This window comes from Zychaea mexicana, assembly GCF_025766255.1.
Source record: "Zychaea mexicana strain RSA 1403 chromosome Unknown BDB00scaffold_159, whole genome shotgun sequence".
In the NCBI taxonomy this organism is placed as follows: domain Eukaryota; kingdom Fungi; phylum Mucoromycota; class Mucoromycetes; order Mucorales; family Lichtheimiaceae; genus Zychaea; species Zychaea mexicana.
In genome coordinates this window covers 1-20,275 of record NW_026516822.1, presented here as the reverse complement: position 1 = coordinate 20,275, position 20,275 = coordinate 1, and the positions used below count along the sequence as shown (strand labels likewise).

Here is a 20,275-nt window from a genome sequence, read left to right as displayed (position 1 = left end):
ATAGTATCTGACAGTCTTTATTACCTTTTCCCGATATTTTCTTGCTGTAACAACCCATATATTTATCTTTCCTCCATTTCATTTTTATTTTTCTCTTTCAGATACAATTACCGTTATTCACCTTATACTTACTCTCACATGAATTAGCGTTTAAATTCTCTTATTATATGTTTCGCTTTCACTTGTTTATACATAAACACCAATTCTTACCACAGTAGCTTATGCTAAAGGGATGTTTTACGCATGGAACCAGTATAGAAAAAACTCGTGCGCATAAAAGAGCGCTGCCAGAGCTCTTTTATAAGTGATTGTTACCTATGTGGACTCGGTAGAAAACTCCTCCACATGAACAAGTGAGCTGCTTGATTGATTAGAGTCCTGATATCGAGCTTGGTGTGGCATCAAATATTGGGAAAAGGCCAAGAACTTAAAGAAAGAAGCAAATGCAAAACTTATATATGCCATTACTGTATAGTGGCAGAACAGACGTGTAAGATCTCGAAAAGAACAGCGTAAATAAATCCATTGCGCCCATTTAATGAGCAGTTTGTACATCAAGAAGTATGACAATAGCTATTTATTTTGACAAGACCATCCAAAAAAACGGAAGATTGATGGATAGCATATGCTGTTCAGTTCCTTTAGCAAAAAACTCATACATGCAAGACGGCAATCGGATTGGCTATACAAGGTTTCACAACACAACCACTTTAAAAACCCGCTCAAAAAAACTCGTACGCGTAGCACTTCTCTTATTTTAAATGCCATCTTTGCATATTAGCAATACTTTGACGTCTTTCCAGCAGTATAGTCGTATGTTGTAATATCTAGGGCTATAGCAATCGCCCTTAAATCAATCACATGTGTCCTTACACTATAGTCTTTCTAGAAATAACACCAATGTATATATTCAGTATAGACCATTCACTCGATGCCCTTGGTAATCCTTCCAAGTTTTGTGCAATTCAATTATTTACTGCATTTTCCTCTTTTCTCCAAGTCAGGATAATAACAAATAGGGTTCTTCCAGGCTGTCATCTTGTTTTGTTAGCTAGTATAGAATATACCTACAAATAAAAACCTCCTAATTTGTAAACGAACGACATCCTGTCTGAAAAAATTATGGAGTATCAGGGTGTGTATAATGATGTATAATAACAAAGCTAAAGATGATATCTAAAAGTCGATAAGCAACTGGTGCCAGTGACACTTGTACAGTATATGTTATGTGAGCTCGAATTCATTCTTTGATATCTGAACGGGCAATGGTAGCGCACTTAAGCAAACGCAGAGAAGAAAGGAGATTCTTTTTTTTAGTGTAAGGCGCTTGGCATATTGTGCAGCACTGCAGCATACAATCATATCAACAAGAAGGGGACGAAAGAACAGCAGACCAACTAGGAGCGAACTATATAAGACTCGACAACAGGCATCGAAAGCGTACCACTGCAAGCGAGAGTTTAGGAGCAATGTCAGATAAGGGAGTTGCGACTCGATTACGGGTAAGGTTAAGTCCAAGGGGTTGATTGTAGGTACAACTTGCATCTTACGGAAAATGATGCGTACGTACTATGGTCTACGTTTACAGAAACTTTTGGAGGCAATTATGTAACCTTCTTTAAGGGTTAAACTGTTGATTTTCAAAAGATAAATCTACGTGCATCATCTAATTCGTTTAATAAGAGGAAGAAAAGGCTTTTCCAAGTTATAGTATACAAGAAAAAGAAATATGGGTTCTGTGCTAGGTCCTTGTCTTCTGACACTAGTACTACACCTGCTCCGTATACATGTTTCTACATAACAAAACGAATCCCTAGATAACGAGTACCTGCAATCATCGTACCCGTGTTGCAGATACTGGGAGAGCAAAAAGGGGGATTGGGTTTTTTTACCGGGGATGGTCAGACGCTTGTCGAGGAGGCGCACCTTTGTTGAATGATATAAAAAGCGAAGAACGTTCTGCTTTTATTCATTGTTTCTACTTTTGTGTAAAGACAATCCTCAACAACATGCGATTTGATTCTGCAGTTATTGCCACCGCCTTGGCTATTTGCGCTATTTCTTCACCAACTCTTGCCCGAGAGGACGCTGGTAATGAGCATATCATCCATAGCTCAGGTGTTCATGTGAAGCGTTCTGGGCCTCCACAACCCCGCCTTGGAACAGTCCAGCAATCAGGCATTACTGGTCAGCAACCTACCCACGGAAACTCGGATAACGCAAGAGTAAATCTTTCTGGACACGCTGGTCCTGCGCTTGGTAGGCGCGACACTACGATTAGCCAAGGACAGCAACAAGTGCGTCGCATTGTCAATAGCAAGCGAGGAGAAGAATCATTGAAGTTAACCCCAACGGGCACTAAAGTCATGTCGCACACAGCCCATTTTGGATTGAAAGCTATGGACGGAACTAAAAATACGCTTACAATCGTTGATAAAGTCTCCGGCTTGAATAAGAACGACACATCAAAGTCAACGACACCGCAAACAACAACACCTGGTTCGACACCACCTGGATCATCAGCATCGTCATCGTCGTCGTCGCCCGCCACAACGAAACAAGACAAGTCAAAGACAGATACAAGTACTGCCGGATCCACAAAACCGAAAGGAACAAAGCCATCAAACCCCACTCAAAAGGGAAAGAAAGGTAGCGAAAGTGCACCGACCAAAGAAAAACGCGGTGAGCCGGGGATGCCTGGCCAACCCGGTCAACCAGGTCAACCAGGTCAATCAGGTCAACCAGGCCAACCAGGCCAACCAGGCCAACCAGGTCAGCCAGGAAGCTTAAGCTCGGAAGACCTAGAAGAATTGGCGAGAAATAGCGCTTCCGAAAGTTCCGAAGGAGACCGAAGCTCAATCATTCCTGGTTTACGCTAAGGTGTAATTGTATATAGGATCCATCCTTCCTCTTCATGGCGTTTGATATAATTTCCACTGCATGGCCCTCGGCGACATAGCTTACATTGCCTTTTAAAATCTTTTCTACATATCTGTTTGCGTTAATAAAATATGACCTATATATGAGATCAATATTTGATTTACAAGAAAGACAAAAACACCGTCAAATGTCACATATACTACGATGTCCCTTGTCTAATCATCTTGATTGATAAGAAATGACCTAACATCACATTGTTGCTCCGTACATCAATAACAAAAACACTACTACTCAAATATTACCTTTTTGTTACATACCCTTACTGAGTATAACTCAGGATTCTCCTGTGAAGCGCATAAGTACAAGCGCGGGGAATTTATATTTATAGGAGTAAGCTCTAAATAATGACGATGGGGTCAGATGCTAGGGGCGAGAAGGTACGCTAATGTTGCAAGTATCTTTCTGTAGTGGTTATGATTCTACAGTAAGCGATATGCTCCGTGAAATCCATGCATCAATAAGGAGTACAAACAGAAAGTCACGAATCACTATAATGCAATGAATTGGAACTAGCAGTAACAGACGCTTGCTGCTGGCTGCTGCAACTCCTCCTGATGAAGTTTATGATGTAGCAGTAGCGGGGACAGTAAGCTCAACCATGCAAAACTTGCTATAATCTTATTTTTTATTCAACCAAGCAAAAAAGAAAAGGAGAAATTATAGAACGAATGAACAGTCCACTTCTCCGTGTGTATAGATAGTAGCAGTAGCTTCTCCATCAGTGAGACCAACGGATTTTATGACAATCAAGGAAACTGCAACTTCGAATGCTTTTACATACACTTCCTTTTTTTATTATACTGAGAACGGAAGCATACAGTGAACGTGAGGCTGGATACAATGCCTACAGAAGGTCTGGCGCTATCAAGTTTACGGTTTTAGGTAAATAGCATAATGAAACAAAGTATATACATATCGCAAGCATAATTGTTTTTCATAAGCAAAGGCAGGTGTCATGTGCTTAGCGCGCAAGCCATAATGGCATGCAGTCTTTTGCATGGAAAACAATCGTTCTTATAGAAACAACATAAGCATGTGGTTTGAAAACCGTTGATAACATATGCCAAGCTTTTGAGGAACTTCCTGATCGCCAACGTCATGCATAATAGCTATGGTCGCCTAAAAAAGTCTATCCACATAGTAGCTCAAAGGCATGCTCCTCTTATGTGCGAAGGACCGGAGATTAGAAGTACCTGCAACTGAAGCTATAGTGCGGCTGAGCGATTGTTACACAACATGTCTTGCAAACGTAAGGGTTCAGCGGAAAATCGGTGTAGTTAGAAGATCCTGACAGTATTTCTTTAGTGTCAAATTATGACCACGTAAATACAGAGCGGCAATATACGTGGCCTTGAGGGGATAGCAGACGGGGTGTGGATAATTTTTTCTGAAAAATAGTGGAGGTAGAGGCGTGTGAAGTTGCGAGCGCATGGGCGCGGCGGCGATGAGTTTGAAACTGTGGCTGGCCTGCAAAGCACTCGCCACGCAACCTCCAAGTCGCGACAAAAAGGCTGGATTCTCGGCGTCACGAGCTCCTCTCTCCTCTTTCTTATTTCCTCTCATCTCTCACAACTTTTCTTCTCAAATCTGTTACAATGTCCTACGGTGGTGAAGCTAGCAGTTACCAAGGCGGTGAAGCCAACAGCTATCAAGGTAAATACACATAGCATAAGCTTTTGAGGGTTCAAGAGGGCATAAAGGAAGTCGAACGGTTTTCTTGACAGGGTACACCCTTTTTTCGCAACCACTTTATATACATAGGTGCCGTTGGCGGTTATGGACAGCCTGAAGGATCTCCATATGGCCAAAACGTAGCCGATGCAAGCCGATATGCCTCGCAGCATGCTGGTAGCGAAGAAGAACACAGCTTGTTCTCGTCTGTCCTTTCGAACATCGTGGACAAGAAGGACTCGGTCGACGACCCGTCGGACGATGACGTTGCAGCGGCAGAGAATAAGCACAGAGAACTTTATGGTGATGGAGCTCAGTCTTCCTCGCCCCGCGATATTGGTTCTGCTGCTGCTGTGGAAGCTTACGAAAAGCACCGCTCGGGCGGTGAAAGCGGTGGCATGAACGCCTTCATCGGCATGGCCATGGCCGAGGCTGCTAAGCTCTTTGCCAAGCAAAGTGGTGGCGGCAGCAGCGGTGGCTCCGACAAGTCAGAAGCTATTCAATCAGCTGCTATGATGGCCTTCAAGCTGTACTCTCAAAAGCAGGGTGGCAGTAGTGGCTCCAGCGGCGGTATCGGTAGTATGATTGGAATGCTCATGTCTGCCCAGGGCGGTGGATCAGGACAAAAGGAATCGTCAGGCTTGGGTGGAATGGTCAGCTCCATGCTTGGTGGAGGAAAGAAGGAAGAAAGCCACTCCTCCGGTGGCGGCGATATGGCCAGCAAGTTGATTGGCAAGTTTTTCTAATGTGTATATCCCCCGTTTTCCATATTACATAACATTACGTGAAGAGCACAGTGGGCCCCTGCAAATGTCTTTTGTATAACATTGTTAAATACATAACCTTTTGTTTAATTACGTCGCCTTCTTGATGCTCGTGTTTTGCTTTCTGTTACCGCTACAGTGCTTTGAATGCAAAGCGGAATGGTTTTGCATGTAAACCACAATATGAGTGTACCCTGCTTTTCCATTTTCATGCTGACTTCCGCAGACACGCTAAAATCATTCGATAAAGTTACACAGAAGGGCGCATTTCTTTCTTGGCCACACTACGGAGCAGGGGAAGGTCACCATCTCTCCAGGCGATTGAGGATTCTATGCTAGCATATATTGCTTGTTTACTTACGTGTTACGAGTTCCAAGCAACAATAAGCAACCAACGAAATACGGAAGAAGAATGCATACCAGTAATTTTAACGTGTCATTTTTAGAAACTCCCCCTTAATAATGCAATAGATCATTCACTTTATGGAAACATGTTTCTAGCAAGCTGCAGCACTATATCGATAACTAAGCAATCATTGTTGTATAACTAGACTCGTATATACAACGTGGAATAGGCCCGAGCTATAAAGAATGATTAGGCGAGGAGGCCTTCCGCTGGTCAAATGAACATGCGTGCTGAATTTACCAAACAGCTACGGTTTGTTCTAACAGTGCGGACTCGTTGAATGGTCTACATGCTAAGGACAGCCTTGCAAAAGCAACCATCAGTGCTTTTGGATGGCATCATTTTCTGTTCGACATTTAGTCTACGCCATATATACTGTACGTGGTGGAGCAAAGCCAAGTGGCTTTTATGCGACCAAGCTTCTAAATATAGCTGTTTCCTAGCATCAACTCAATTCCCTACACCATTCAAAGTCAATGAATATGGATATAATTTTTTGCCTGAATATCCCCAAAAACTGGATGTCAAACTTTAAGTCTAATGTTTTCGCAAAGGAGAGTCTATGCGCTCAATATCAGTAGCTGTGTACGTCGGCGCATTAATCGCCTGTCCAGAACAAATTCGAAATCGCAGTGCGCTAGCTGTCTATAAAGCCTTGCAACAAAAAGTTTATACGTGTCCAGCCGCAAAACTGATGTTAATAGTGGTAGACTTCTTGCTTGCTAGCCTTTTATCGTGATAATAGGGTACAAATACTACAATCTTGAGTTTTTCGTTTCCTTTCGTGCAAGCCTCTTATGTCAGGCACCATTCTTTGGTAGCTCCTAACGTCATATACAGCGTGTAACCTTTAACATTCAAAGAGTACAGCACGAGAAATAGAGCTCTGTTTGAAGGATATTCAGTTATTCTGAACAACAAAACTGCGTTTTATTCGAGTTTTAAAAAAAAGGTGATTTAGACAGAGAGAATGGTAGCTGCTATAATTCTTATTGCAAGCCGATGTTGATCTTGATTGCCTTGACTTGAGTATAGTTCTCAAGAGCGTAGACAGAGTTTTCACGGCCGAAACCACTCTGCTTGTAGCCACCGAATGGAGCATTCTCAGAGATTTGGTTGTAGCAGTTGACCCCTAAAACGATTTGCAATAATTATTATCAGATTCAAAAAAAAAAAGATATTTCACTTCTTTTTCCGTCAATAACGATGGTCTACTTACAGACGGTACCAGCCTCCAGGCGGTTCGAGACAGTGACGGCACGAGTAATGTTGGAAGTGAAAACGGCAGCAGCAAGACCATAGCTGGTGTCGTGTGCCTTTTCAATAACATCATCGACATCCGTGAACTTGGAGATGGCTACAACAGGGCCAAAGATCTCTTCTTGCATGATCTATCATTGCATACATATATTAAAATCACTCTTGCCATGCACGCTCTACTAGCATTTAGTATCACGACAATAAAAAGAAAAAATACCTTCATCTTGGGAGTGACATCTACATAGTGATAGTAATATCGAGGGTGGGTAATTGTAATATGTGAATAAGCACTATGTATAGGTAAAAAGAGTGCGATGTACTATTTTTCAAACTTACCAGTAAAGATGGTGGGCTCGATAAAGTAACCGGAGTCGCCCACACGGTTACCACCCAAAAGGCAGGTAGCACCCTCTTGCTTACCAGCCTCAATGTAACCCATTACACGCTCAAACTGCTTTTCGGAGATCTGGGGGCCCTGGAAGGTAGTGGCTTCGTAAGGGTTACCGACCTTGCCAGTGGAAGCCAAGGCCTTGAACTTTTCAATGAATTGGTCATATATGCCTTCTTGAACAAAGATACGCGAACCAGCACAGCCTATCATTGAAGCGTACGTATTAGTAACTTCAGAAATCGACGAATACTTGGTGATCATATCTTCACTCACAAACTTGTCCAGCGTTCATGTAAATTCCAAGTCTTGACCAGAAAACAACTTCATCCAAGTTCTGAACATCATCGAAAATGATATTGGGGGACTTGCCACCCAATTCCAAAGTAACCTTCTTCAAGTTGGTCTCAGCAGCAGCCTTCATGATCAAACGGCCGATGGCTGTGGAGCCAGTGAAAGCGATCTTGCCGACCTTGTCGTGGCGTGCCAAAGCATCACCGGCGATGTGACCATAACCAGTAATGACGTTGAGAACACCAGGGGCTATTAAAGTAGGATAGTTTTACAGTTTCAAAAGTCAATTATCAATAGTACCGCAAATAAGAGAACATACGTAGAGCCTTAAGATAATAATGTTTTTAAGCTGCACTACTTACGGAAGCCAGCTTCCTTGATGAGGGCAGCAACCTTCAAAGCTGACAATGGAGTCAGCTCGGATGTCTTGATAACAACTGTGTTGGCAGTGGCAATTGCTGGAGCAATCTTCCATGAGAACATGTTAAGAGGGAAGTTCCTGATAAATCATGGAGCTTAATTTTCAAACTGCACATCGTACGACAGACTTTTTTCCCTTTCTTTTTTCTTAATATCCAAGTCCTTGCATCCTTCTTTTCTTCTATTTTACCATGGGATGATACCACCACAAACACCAATAGGCTCGTGAACAGTGTATGAAAGCTTGCCTTGAGTCTCAATCACCTTGCCGTGAACCTTGTCGGTAACACCCGCAAAGTAGCGCCTTTTCAATTACGATAATAAAAAAAGAGTACCCAGTCCATAGTTAATGCTGATGATGTAATGCGAGAGATAAATAATAAACAAAACGATAGAGATGAAAAAGAGTAAAATAAAGAAGACCCACAAGCAAAAGCATTGTGATTTTCTTTTTGCCAACTTACAATTGGGAAACCAAGCCGGGAACATCGAACGTCTTAGAGTCATTCAATGGTTTGCCGTTATCCAAAGTTTCGATGTGAGCCAACTCATCAGAATCACGCTCGACGAGATCAGCAAGCTTGTGCATAAGACGGGAGCGCTCTCTGGGGGAGCTGGTTTTCCAACCACCATAGAAAGCCTTGTGTGCAGCCTCAACAGCTAAATTAACTTCCTTGGACTCGGCTATTATCATCAAAACACGCGTCAGTCAGAAAAGAGACAGCTTCCGTGTAATTTCAAAAGACTGCGCGGGCGTGTCGTAGTGGAGTAAGTAACCTACCAGCTTGTACAGATGCAATGACCTTGCCAGTGGAGGGGTTGATGGTGTCGATGGTGCTAGATCCAGCAACAAACTCGTTGTTGATGAAAAGACCAGTGTTGACTGTTGTATATACATACGATGAGTATAAGTTTTTTCGGCGTCAGTACATCAATAGACCTGATGGAAACCATGATAGCTTACAATAAACAGAAGAGACACTTACGGTTGAGCTTGAAGCCGTCAGCGGTTGTGTATTCGGTGGTAAGCGACATGATTTCTGCAGAAAAGAGAAAAAGAGTTAAAGAGTAAAGGACTTCGCTGGATGGTAAAAGGAAGTGCTTTTATAGCGCGAAATGCTAATATAATGTATTACATGGGAAAACCTACGGAGCGGGCGTTATTGAGTTTCTCTCGTCTAACCGGACAATGTTATTTTGCCATCATGCTCCTGCAGAAAGTAGACAAAGAAATGACGGACGAAATTCAGGGGGAAACGAGGAGAACAGACGATGGAGATAACTTTCTCCGCATGTTCTTTGTATCACGCTCGAATATTACAAGTCAATCTTTTCTTTGTCTTATGATTGTTTATCTGTTTACTCCTCTTGCATAAACCGTCTCCTTTTCCATACCCACAGCTTTTGACAATGTATGTGACACGCAGTCGAGAAATACGGTACCAAATTCTTTGTGATGATAATAGTAACCATACTGAAGACAACGATGACAACTGGCTAATGGGCGGAGATATATAGGGTTGGGTGACTCGTCATTAGCTGTACCCGTGTTTGTACTCGCGTCAAGGATGTTCCTTCATTAAAAAACACGTAACGTATCGCCGAGGTCATGCCATAATCATTTTCACACACCAGTAATAATAGCCATGAGCCAGGCAAATGTGCGTGGGATATAGAAATTTTTATTTTTTTCTCGAAAAAAAGAGTTGAGTAGAAGTGTCAGGAAAGAACAGTCTGTATAGCAAAATAAAAGGCACTCTATCATATTAAAAAAATCTCTAATATAATCTGTATTTCATCTTGGTAAAAAAAAACCAGAGCACAGGGATTGTGGTACATAGCAGTGTGTACAGCATTAACTGGTGAATCCGCCATCCCACATCGGATTGATCTACCACGTAGCATACTCTCGCTCGGCCCCCCCGGCGCACTACTCCGCCGAAGAATTAGCCGCTGCCTGGTCAGGTTCTCTCTACTTCAGGATTTGCGTAACACAGGTCCTACCTACCAAGAAATTAGATACAAAAGAAACTAAACCATGTTTCAACTTTCCATTTTGATTAGTAAGAAAGCTGCCAAGGAATGGGGTTCACATTGAACATTGAGCACTGGGGGCAAACTAAAGACATTTTACCTACAGCCAAGCTACTAAGAAAAAAATAGATATAGGAAGAGTGAAAGTATCTTAAACTAGTCAAATGCATAGTAGCGAGTGAGCTACTATATGCTGACTATAAGTTCTCCTATGTGATGTATCTGTCTGTCTGGATTTTTTAGAATGTAATATAAATTTTTTAACTCGACAGAGCAACACCTACTGCATAATAAAAACAATTTTAAACGGACAAGATACACTAAACAAAACGAGACAGTATAATGACGCGTATATTTTACTTGATTTGGAAAAGTCACTGGATTCTATTACCAATTGTTTTCATGCTATTGATTGATTCAGCTCTGTTAAGTACGCAATAAATTTAGTATTGCTCTATATAAACTTGCCAAAGCATCAAGGGAAAACTTCTACAAAATCTTTTTATTGCTTACTGGTACAACACTACTAATCGATATTCTTCCTGTACTGTATCCTGCTGTCGATGATAAGCGGAGTGCTGAAGTAGAATACTTATCTCGTGTGCTTTTGAGATTCCTCTTTCTACTAACAGCATCATTAATATGTATTAGACTGGATGCGTACTTTCGCAAACCCGTCAATTGACAAATTTTAGCCTATTTTCTTGCCGTCCTTTTGTTCCTGCTAAGTTCTATAATATATAGCCTAAACTTTTTGTATTTATTGGAAGGTTAATTACGATACGCTTATAGCATTCTTGTCGCGAGGAAGAAAAAATACATAATAAGAGGGGGTGCTTAACTTAAAAAAAATCCCTTCTAGAGTGGAAAAAGTCAACCCAGATTAAGATGTTTGGTGAGGAGAGGTAACGGAGTAAAAAAAAATAAGGAAAGGAAGAGAGAAGTGAAGATGTAAGAAGGGGGAGAGAAGAGCTGTCTATAGCAGTAACCAGATGACAATATGCAGCATCTCTCTATTGGTTTTCCAGCAAGCAGATTATCGTCTTCGAAGTTTAGAAAACATTAATTTGAGTTAAAGTAGACATATGTTAGGTCTTATAGGACGCAACCGTTGTTGATGAAGAGCGACTTTTATCAGTTGAGCTTTCAGATTTAATGGTCACATTTTGCTCTCATATGATAATGTGACGATACCAGTAACAGTTGGTCATTCTCTCGTTGCTTCTCACAAGAAGCAGGTTCCCGTCAAATTCGTTGCGCGAATCAACGTGAAACCCGTAAAAGCAACGTTATTTCGCAAAGCTTTTCGATCAACCATATCAAAGTATGCAGTTATCACTGAATAATCGGGAGAACTCCATTCATTTGGTTGCATTGATGACGTTTCGGCATCCGAAGAACAGCTGTAGCGGATGAATGCTCCCGCACTTGGAAATACCGACAAAGAAAACGTCATGTAATGCTTTCGATCGACGCGTTTGGTCGCATCGAAAGGTGTATAGGAAGATGTTCAATTAGGAGAACAGGATCACTGCCGCATACAACGTGCACGACGATGTGAGAGAAACAATCATTTCATCATTTCAAACATACATTACGACATTTATCCGACATAATGCACACTATGATGCCCTGTAGCGTATATACTTATTAACTTAAATATAGATATCATCCAGAAATCCGCATCTCCAGAATGTAAATGGGCATATAGGCCAATATCTATCGAAACTTGTTAAGGTACAATACTTCTTCTCGAATAGAGTTATAAACAAAAGGATGATATGTCGTCAGTCAGCCACATAGAAAACTGACTGGGTATCAGGTCATAACGCAAGGCTAATAGCTAAAAAGCGCTTTTGATATGTAATTATATGTTTAGAAGCGAACGTCAATAAGACGTAGTATTATATCAATGCATTGTTTTATTAAGAAAAAGAACCCAGGTAAAGGTACGGCAGTACACTGCAAACATAAAAAAAGCTTTGCGGGACTCGATTTTCTTTCTTTCTCTACTCCGTCAGCTCTTTTGTTGTGTGTGTGGGTATTCCCGAATTAACAGCCCTTCAATTCCAAACACAACTTTTCACGACTCGAAATGGTAGAAAATGAGAAATCATTTTGCTTATTTAAAAGTTCAATGGTTATTTTGACACTTTCTGTTTTTAATTCCATAAAAAGTCTGCTAGATTAATTGCTCAGCTTGTGGTGTCTTTGGGCACTGTTGTTGGTCGCGCATTTATTGCAGCATATAAACAGGCTGCTGCAAGTAAGTATATGTTATAAATTCGAAATTTCAAATTAGGGTTTCTTAAACAAAACTCTTTTCATTTAAAACACTAGACGCCGCACAAGGTGGTGGTGCTGCAGCTCGAGGTGGTGCCAAAGAAGGGGCTGTTGACGCATTGACTCGCAAGACTGGCATGTCATTGGAAGAGGCTTGCCAGATTCTCAATGTCACCAGAGAAGCCGATCTTGAAAAGATCGTGAAGGTATGTATGCTGCTTAGAAACGGTGTGAAGAGTATGAGTGAGCTGGTTGCTATGGAAATGGATATTTTTCCATTGTAATTATAGGTTAGATCGCTCTTAGGTGGCGGGTTCGTTGCTGGGATACTAATCGTTTTAATATAGAACTATGAACATTTGTTCAACGTCAACGAGACGGCAAAAGGTGGCTCATTCTATATCCAATCCAAGGTTGTCCGGGCAAAGGAAAGAATTGAAATGGAACGGGCTGAAGAAGCAAAGAAGAACCAGCAACAGCAGCAACAACAACAAAACGCTTCATCCGAAAACAACTCCTCTTCTCCATCATCATAATTGCATATACACACACGTACACACTCACATTCCCCTTGTCACTCTTCACACACAATATGCAACCAAAAAGTACACATACTGATCATATATATAAAACCACCATCCCCACCCCTTTCTTTGTTTTAAATTTCTTCTTTTGTAAGTAGATCATTCACCAGATTTTAGATCTTTTTTTTTTGTTCCTTGTTAATACCACACTAGCAAATGAAGCTATTTCAAATTAACCGCGGCAGGCACCGAATGCTATTGAGGAGATAAAAGCATTAGTGGGGATTTTGCCGGGGGGGATAGTTAAAATAATACCTACCAGGAAAACCGCACACTGATGCAGCAATGAAGTATGCAATAAGCTATACATGCCACAAATGGTTGCCATTAAGTTAGCACATAGCTTATCTCATCTTTGTTCGGCCCAATCCCACCCCTCTAAAACATATCCCACGATTAGCATAGAACTTACGAAGCAGAGGATGACAATCATCACCATCAATTTGGTGTTTTTCCACCACATGGCACGCTGTTAACACATGGGTGCTTATTTAGTCCAGAAGAAATATGTCACCATTAAATATTGCACGATTCCCAAAACCTGCCTTAAGTTGTGTGCTTCGCTTCTTGAAAGCGAAAGCTTGCTGGTTCAAGTTATCCGTCTTGTCGACAAGCAGTTCAATCCGTTCACCACGTTCCAAAACACGCTCTTTTAGGCAAATAAGTCAGTTGATTTGGGTTCCCGGGCTAACCCGCTCCATTTGTCACCATCAAGAACTTCCACACATCATTCCCAAATTTATCTTTTACAAAGACAAAGAACTTTACCGATATTATGCACCATGACATCCTTGACCTGTTCAATCTCTCCATGCACCTGCTTCAATCTGTCTGAACTTGGATTTGATGAAAAGTAGTCCTAATAGATTCGTAATGATACGGGACCCTTTTGTTATTGTTGTCGCGTATACATAGGGGAAGTACTGCATTATTGTTTACCATTTGCTTCGCCATCACTCGGGAAAACTCTTGCAAGCCGTACGCAGGCGACTGCAGTGCCCGCTCCTTGCCATACGTGCTCAAAAACTTTTCCTTCAAATCTTGTAAGAAGGCAAACGGAATACGACGTCCGAATGAGTCGTCTGCCATGCACATGTAGGTAATGCCGTCCTCACAAATGTAGTGAAACAGGTATCTAACGACACAATGTCAATCGAGGAAGAAGGAAAAATAGTACTTTTTATTATCGGCATGGTTTTTTTTACCTGTCATAGACATAGGTAAGCTTGGAATTGTTTGGGGGTATCTTTTCGAGAATCGCTTGAGTCACTATATATATATATATATATATATATATGCAAGAATGGTGTTATGGGGTGTTGTGGTCCGTGTGTATGATAACTTAAGAGGGATATGTAGGGCAAAGAAAGGGATTCTACATAAACTGGAATAATTCGGGTTGAATGATCTTGCCTGTTCCAAAATTGCCAGTGCTGTTGGTATGTTCGGTCAAGATGGTAGGACCATGCGCAACTACGCCGTAGATCAAAGACATTTCCTTATACTTTTAATTTAAAGAAAAGAAAAAGAGGGAGGAAACTGTTTGTAAGTTCCGAACTAGGTCAGAAACAAGGAGCAGGATGAAAGGGAGAGAGGGGACCCACACCGCTTTGCCTAAAATGGGTTTCATATGTTGTTAGTATGATTGCTGCTGACGATGGAGACTTGCCTGCTGTGTTGTTACTTGTTGTGTCTTGAGACTGATGCATCTTGCATGATCGTATGCAACACACGCATACACATTTTAAGATACCACTGGACTAATTTATAACCGTAGGAGCAGCAACGTCGCGCGTATTACGGTAGACACATCGTCGACATCCGTTTATGGAGCACGCATAGTCAGATCTTTACCTGCTGTTATATCTTTGCTGCAGCTGCATCATGATGCTTACTGTTCTACAGTAAACTTCTTGGATCACAACAATACGCCTTCACACAACACTATAATAGACGATGAGTTTATATTATGTCATTCTGAGTTAAGATGCGTGTGGAGAGAGAACTATTTTGCTATCAGCGCCTAGTCTCAACATGGCACAACATTCCATATAGCGACGCCCACGACTCGACGAGGTTATCCACACATATACACACCGGTGTCTCGTGTAATAAGTGCCGATTCGAGCTTGCATATTATCACACATCATTTATACAGTCTACGACTGTATCAAACCTCTTTTTGGAAGCATGCGTTTGTGTCCATCGTAGCTAGCGAATCGGGAACGAAAAAGAGACCGCCAATGCATCACACTGACAGTATACTTTTCAGGAATTTCTCTTCGAAACCCGAAACGAAAGACGAGTGTTTTCTCTCGGACCAGAGTTTGCATTATGATTGGCTATGTCCACTCTTGATTGCCAAAAGCGGTGTGTTGGTTTATGTACCAAAGCGCTGCTGACCTGTCGCACGTAGCGCCCTTTCTTTCCACACAGTTACCAGAAATATTTTCAAACGACCTTCTTGGCCCTTCGGTTAACTCTTTTCCTTTCTTTCTTTCTTCTCTCTTTTATTTCCCTCACATTTACAACTTAGTCAAACTGGATCTCGACAAATCGCTTGCAAACATGTCCCTCGAAGAGAGGGACGCACTGATTCAAAAGCAACAGCTACATTCGACACCCTCATTACAACCACAACCACCACCACATCGCCCAACGCCACAGCAACATTCAGCGTCGGCTCCAACACCACAGCAGATCAATCCCACGGGAGGCATTCCAGGTGCAGGGACGCCACGACGCTCTGTGCTGCCGCCCATGAGTCGCCCGGCTTTACCTCCAATGTCTGGCTCTCCTCGACCACCACTCCCAGGCGGTGGCATTGCAGGCAACGGTGCTAACCATTCGCCACAGTTGGGAAAGCGACCACCTGGGCGATTGAACAACAAACCAGGTTTGAATTTGGCGCAGCTTGGTCTTGCACCGAAACCTGAACAGACGCCGTTTGCTAACTTCTCCAAATATGTGTATGTTACCATTCTGTTCTTTTCCTGTGTTTCGCTCTTTTATTGTTCTGAAAGGCTTACAAAGATAATTTTATAGCGATCCATCTGGAAAGCTCAACTTTGCCGGAAAAGCGATTATTCATGCCGACGGAGTGGATTTCAGCAACGGTAGCAGCTTTACAATCAAAATGGACGACTTGAAGCTGCTGGAAGAGCTGGGCAAAGGGCAATACGGCACGGTGCAAAAGGTATGCTATACGTGCTAGTTTGGACGTGGAAGAATGGGGATTCACTGACTGTCATCTATCCACCGTGGAAATAGGTCTACCATCGCTTGACCAATGTCGTTATGGCCATGAAGGTTTGTCACGGATTTCCTTTATTATAAGCGTGCAGTATATTGTACATGTCGGTTGTCTGACCGAGGATTCCCTCGTTTGTTCTTCTTGTTCACCCCCTTAAAACCCTTTTATTCTCCTCCAACCCCTGATATACCATATGTAGGAAATTCGATTGGAACTTGACGAGACCAAGTTACATCAGATTCTCATGGAACTGGATATTCTCCACAAGAGCACGAGCGACTACATTGTCGAATTCTACGGTGCATTCTTCATCGAGTCATGCGTCTACTACTGCATGGAGTACATGGATGTGGGGTCATTAGACAAGGTGTATGGGGATGGCGTGCCCGAGGATGTTTTGGCGAAAATTACAACCTCGGTAAGTACTTTTTTATTCTTCATGCATGTTGCCCGATAAGGTTTTCTTCTTGTGTATCATCAAGTGTCGCTCGCTCACACACACACACATCAACACACTATTTACACCCACCCTGCTCTTCCCCCAACCCACGAACAATTAGATGGTCAAGGGGTTAAAGTTCCTCAAGGATGAACTTTCGATCATTCATCGTGGTACGGTATCTCTCTTTTCTATGTCATATTGATCTATTACATGTACCTCATTCGATCGATGCCGACGATCCGATTGTTGCAGTATGTGACTAATGGCCCCTTCTTCCTGTGACCAATGTTAGATGTCAAGCCAACCAACGTACTCGTCAACAGCAAAGGACAGGTCAAATTGTGTGACTTTGGCGTGTCAGGACAACTCGATAGATCATTAGCCAAGACCAACATTGGGTGCCAGAGCTACATGGCTGTAAGTGACCCCTTTATCCGATCGATGTTACCACTCTCTCCTCTTCCGTTGACTTACGCCCCTCCTCCCTCTTCTTTTCTTTTTTTTTGCACAATGCAACAGCCAGAACGTATAAAGGCGGCCAACACATACACGGTGTCATCAGATGTCTGGTCACTCGGCTTGTCACTAGTGGAGATGGCAGGTGGTAAATACCCGTACAAGTACGATAACATGTTTGCGCAGCTCAAGGCGATCGTAGATGAAGAGCCACCGACATTGCCTGACCACTTCTCAGATGATGCACGAGACTTCATTACTGCTTGGTACGTTGTTGCACAAGCGCGCATACGGAAATGAGATCGCGCGACTGATTTTCTTCCTTCCTTCCTTTTTTTTTTCAATAGTCTGCATAAAGACGGCGACAAGCGACCCACATATGCACAGTTGCTCGAGCATCCATTTATTGTAAAATACCAAGACGTGGAAGTGGACATGGCCAAATGGGCAAACGAAGCTCGTGCCGCACGTTTGGCCAATAAGAACAAGCATTAGTCTTAGCAATGCTGCTCTCTCTCTCTCTCTCTCTCTCTCCCTTCACGCTTTGTCCCTTCCAAACATCGCAAACAATCAGCAATCATTATCTATATTGTTATATCACTCTCGCTTTAAACAACATCATGTGTGCACACGTTATCATGCTTTTTCCACATCATAGCCACATTAAAGTTCTACTCGATACAAAAGCAGAAACACAGTCAACTTTCTCTTGTCATTGTTGTTAATTTCTTTTTATTATTCAAGTACTAAGATTTACTCCTTGCAGACAGTGACAACGGCACGAATGCTAAAAGAGAAGAGAGGAAGAGAGAGGAAGAGATAAGTGTACTCGCAACAAAGAGTACGTCCATCATGCATCAAATGAAAAACGACGACTTACCAATCGCCCGAGTGCATAGCATCGAAGGCCTTGTTGATATCGTCAAAGTCCATAGTGTGAGTGATAAACTCGTCGACCTTGAGCTTGCCATCAAGATAGTTCTGCACCAAACCGCCCATTTCGGAGCGGCCCTTGACGCCACCAAAGGCAGATCCGCGCCATACACGACCGGTGACCAACTGGAATGGGCGCGTGCTGATTTCCTGACCAGCTGCGGCAACACCAATGATGGTGGACTCGCCCCAGCCCTTGTGGCATGCTTCGAGAGCAGAGCGCATCACGTGAACGTTACCCGTGCAGTCAAAGGTGTAGTCCAAACCACCGTCGGTCATGTTAACAAGCACCTGCTGGATGGGCTCGTTGAAATCCTTAGGGTTGACAAACTCAGTGCAGCCAAACTCACGGGCCAACTTTTCCTTGGCAGGGTTCGTATCAACAGCAATGATGCGCGAGGCGCCGTTGTACACAACACCTTGAGCAACGCTCAAGCCAATGCATCCCATACCGAAAATGGCAACAGAGGAACCAGCGGTGACCTTGGCAGTCTTGGTGGCTGCACCGAAACCAGTGGTGACACCGCAACCCAAAAGACAGAGCTTCTGAAGGCTGGGCTTGGGGTCGACCTTGACGACGGAGACATCGGCGACGACTAAAAACTTGCGGGATCAGCACCTTACTTGATGTCTTTGTCGGCCCACAATATGCTTACCAGTGTATTCGGAGAAAGTGGAGCAGCCCATGTAGTGGTAGATAGGCTTGCCCTTGCAGGTGAAACGAACAGTCTCATCAGGCATCAAACCACGACCCTATAAGTCATCATCATCTTAGTACGTGAACGCTTCTTTAAATGCATCTCCACGGTTGACGGGCTATCTTACCTGAGTGGCTCTGACGGAACCGCAAAGGTTGGTCTTGCCGCTCTTGCAGAATTTGCACTCGCGGCACTCGGCAGTGTAGAGAGGAATGACATGGTCACCGGGTGCAACTTCAGTGACACCCTCACCGACCGACTCGACAATACCGCCACCTTCGTGACCGAGGATAGAAGGGAACACACCCTCAGCATCTAATGTTTTGACATCATCCCGAGTCAGAAACTGGTAATCAAACTTCTTACATCGTCCTCCGCTTTTCTCTCTCTCTCCCAATCTCTCTTTTTCACTAACCACTGCCAGAGAGAGTATATGAATCGGTGTGGCAACTATAAAGCACGGCCGGGCCGGGACCGAACAGAAAAAGTCAAAATTAGACTACTATCTCGTCCCTTCCCAATAAGCGTCAATAAATAGTGCGTCAACTTACACGCCGGTGTAAAGGATCTTGATACGGACTTCGTGGGCTTTTGGTGGTGCAACCTCAACTTCCTCAATGGCTATAATTGTTTTACATTGTATAAATGAGCAAGGCATTCGCATTTCGCATATGATTTATGAAGAACCCTTGTTACTTACAGAGAGGCTTGCCAGCCTCCCAGGCGACGGCAGCACGGCACTTGATAACCTATTGCCAGTAATTGTGGTTAACTCATTTTCTTTCCTACATTCTCATAGTCATACATATCAAGTTTATTTATCTTACCTGACCAGCAGTAGACATGTTTGTTGTCGTGTATGAATGTGTAGAAGGAATAAAAATAAAGTGTGAAAAAAAAAAAAAGACTCGGTATATAAACCCTAGCACGCGTTACGCGAACGGTCCGTCGGAGGATGGATATTTTCCCTGTCTCTTTGACTGACGCACCCGAAGATCTCGGAATGGTTCAATCTTATTTTCTGGCTGCGCTGTAACTCTACGCTTAAGATTAGCTGCCGGCAGCTTCTCTTTATCGTTATCGCATTAATTATTATCAATTATCGGTCATCTAACCTAGCACCTGGCTTTTAGTAGTAGATATCCTATGTATACGAAGCTTGCGGACTATGAAGAACCAACAACGAACATCAGGCACGAATCAAGAAAGGCGGAGTGACCATTACTGCCCGGCGCACAAATCCTTTTCTTGCTGCTGCGGTTTACGGCGTGAGAAAGAATCCAATATTCGAAAGTAAGAATCGTTTTGAAACAATAAAATTAAATGTTATCTCTGATTGCTATGCATCGCACTCTTTTTTCCACATGCTATTAGAAAAATATTTAAACGACACTGCACTCGGTGTCCTTATAGATAGCTATGTTCTGAGCATAGTCATCATTACGGATC

The 20,275-nt window shown here is 42.8% G+C and overlaps 8 protein-coding genes across 8 annotated transcripts; 4 read left to right on the top strand and 4 right to left on the bottom strand.

Annotated features, from left to right (window-relative positions):
• Positions 1 to 1,992: 1,992 nt before the first annotated feature.
• BDB00DRAFT_857179 (uncharacterized protein) lies at positions 1,993 to 2,779 on the bottom strand. The gene has a single exon (XM_053125809.1). The coding sequence runs from the start codon at positions 2,620 to 2,622 to the stop codon at positions 2,422 to 2,424; it is 201 nt and encodes a 66-aa protein (XP_052973220.1). The 5' UTR covers positions 2,623 to 2,779; the 3' UTR covers positions 1,993 to 2,421.
• Positions 2,780 to 4,475: 1,696 nt separating this feature from the next.
• BDB00DRAFT_943254 (uncharacterized protein) lies at positions 4,476 to 5,472 on the top strand. The gene is made up of 2 exons (XM_053129437.1): positions 4,476 to 4,593; positions 4,702 to 5,472. Exons 1-2 carry the CDS (start codon positions 4,536 to 4,538, stop codon positions 5,355 to 5,357), a joined length of 714 nt encoding a protein of 237 aa, XP_052973219.1. The 5' UTR covers positions 4,476 to 4,535; the 3' UTR covers positions 5,358 to 5,472.
• A 9-nt stretch (positions 5,473 to 5,481) lies between these two features.
• BDB00DRAFT_857176 (uncharacterized protein) lies at positions 5,482 to 6,062 on the top strand. Its single transcript, XM_053125808.1, has one exon. It carries the CDS (start codon positions 5,523 to 5,525, stop codon positions 5,712 to 5,714), a length of 192 nt encoding a protein of 63 aa, XP_052973218.1. The 5' UTR covers positions 5,482 to 5,522; the 3' UTR covers positions 5,715 to 6,062.
• A 708-nt stretch (positions 6,063 to 6,770) lies between these two features.
• On the bottom strand, positions 6,771 to 9,196 carry BDB00DRAFT_965620 (aldehyde dehydrogenase domain-containing protein; the record flags this gene model as incomplete). The annotated part of the gene is made up of 10 exons (XM_053129787.1): positions 9,130 to 9,196; positions 8,925 to 9,026; positions 8,608 to 8,827; positions 8,334 to 8,447; positions 8,086 to 8,222; positions 7,706 to 7,972; positions 7,378 to 7,635; positions 7,259 to 7,278; positions 7,001 to 7,172; positions 6,771 to 6,913 (listed from the first exon to the last, which is right to left on the bottom strand). The coding sequence occupies exons 1-10, from the start codon at positions 9,176 to 9,178 to the stop codon at positions 6,771 to 6,773; spliced, it is 1,482 nt and encodes a 493-aa protein (XP_052973217.1). The 5' UTR covers positions 9,179 to 9,196.
• Positions 9,197 to 12,198: 3,002 nt separating this feature from the next.
• Positions 12,199 to 13,150, top strand: BDB00DRAFT_857173 (Pam16-domain-containing protein). Its single transcript, XM_053125807.1, has 4 exons — positions 12,199 to 12,275; positions 12,356 to 12,443; positions 12,518 to 12,666; positions 12,808 to 13,150. Exons 1-4 carry the CDS (start codon positions 12,273 to 12,275, stop codon positions 12,994 to 12,996), a joined length of 429 nt encoding a protein of 142 aa, XP_052973216.1. The 5' UTR covers positions 12,199 to 12,272; the 3' UTR covers positions 12,997 to 13,150.
• On the bottom strand, positions 13,151 to 14,640 carry BDB00DRAFT_857171 (vesicle-associated membrane protein 713-like protein). The gene is made up of 8 exons (XM_053125806.1): positions 14,458 to 14,640; positions 14,250 to 14,313; positions 13,984 to 14,179; positions 13,813 to 13,903; positions 13,590 to 13,693; positions 13,457 to 13,513; positions 13,304 to 13,346; positions 13,151 to 13,239 (listed from the first exon to the last, which is right to left on the bottom strand). The coding sequence occupies exons 1-8, from the start codon at positions 14,537 to 14,539 to the stop codon at positions 13,217 to 13,219; spliced, it is 660 nt and encodes a 219-aa protein (XP_052973215.1). The 5' UTR covers positions 14,540 to 14,640; the 3' UTR covers positions 13,151 to 13,216.
• A 1,188-nt stretch (positions 14,641 to 15,828) lies between these two features.
• BDB00DRAFT_775330 (kinase-like domain-containing protein) lies at positions 15,829 to 17,690 on the top strand (the record flags this gene model as incomplete). The annotated part of the gene is made up of 8 exons (XM_053120215.1): positions 15,829 to 16,013; positions 16,090 to 16,240; positions 16,315 to 16,353; positions 16,497 to 16,715; positions 16,858 to 16,909; positions 17,032 to 17,156; positions 17,259 to 17,461; positions 17,543 to 17,690. The coding sequence occupies 8 exons, from the start codon at positions 15,829 to 15,831 to the stop codon at positions 17,688 to 17,690; spliced, it is 1,122 nt and encodes a 373-aa protein (XP_052973214.1).
• Positions 17,691 to 17,907: 217 nt separating this feature from the next.
• BDB00DRAFT_857163 (formaldehyde dehydrogenase) lies at positions 17,908 to 19,731 on the bottom strand. Its single transcript, XM_053125805.1, has 8 exons — positions 19,654 to 19,731; positions 19,527 to 19,575; positions 19,378 to 19,447; positions 19,242 to 19,276; positions 18,954 to 19,141; positions 18,785 to 18,881; positions 18,076 to 18,724; positions 17,908 to 17,982 (listed from the first exon to the last, which is right to left on the bottom strand). Exons 1-8 carry the CDS (start codon positions 19,669 to 19,671, stop codon positions 17,949 to 17,951), a joined length of 1,140 nt encoding a protein of 379 aa, XP_052973213.1. The 5' UTR covers positions 19,672 to 19,731; the 3' UTR covers positions 17,908 to 17,948.
• Between the last annotated feature and the right edge of the window lie 544 nt (positions 19,732 to 20,275).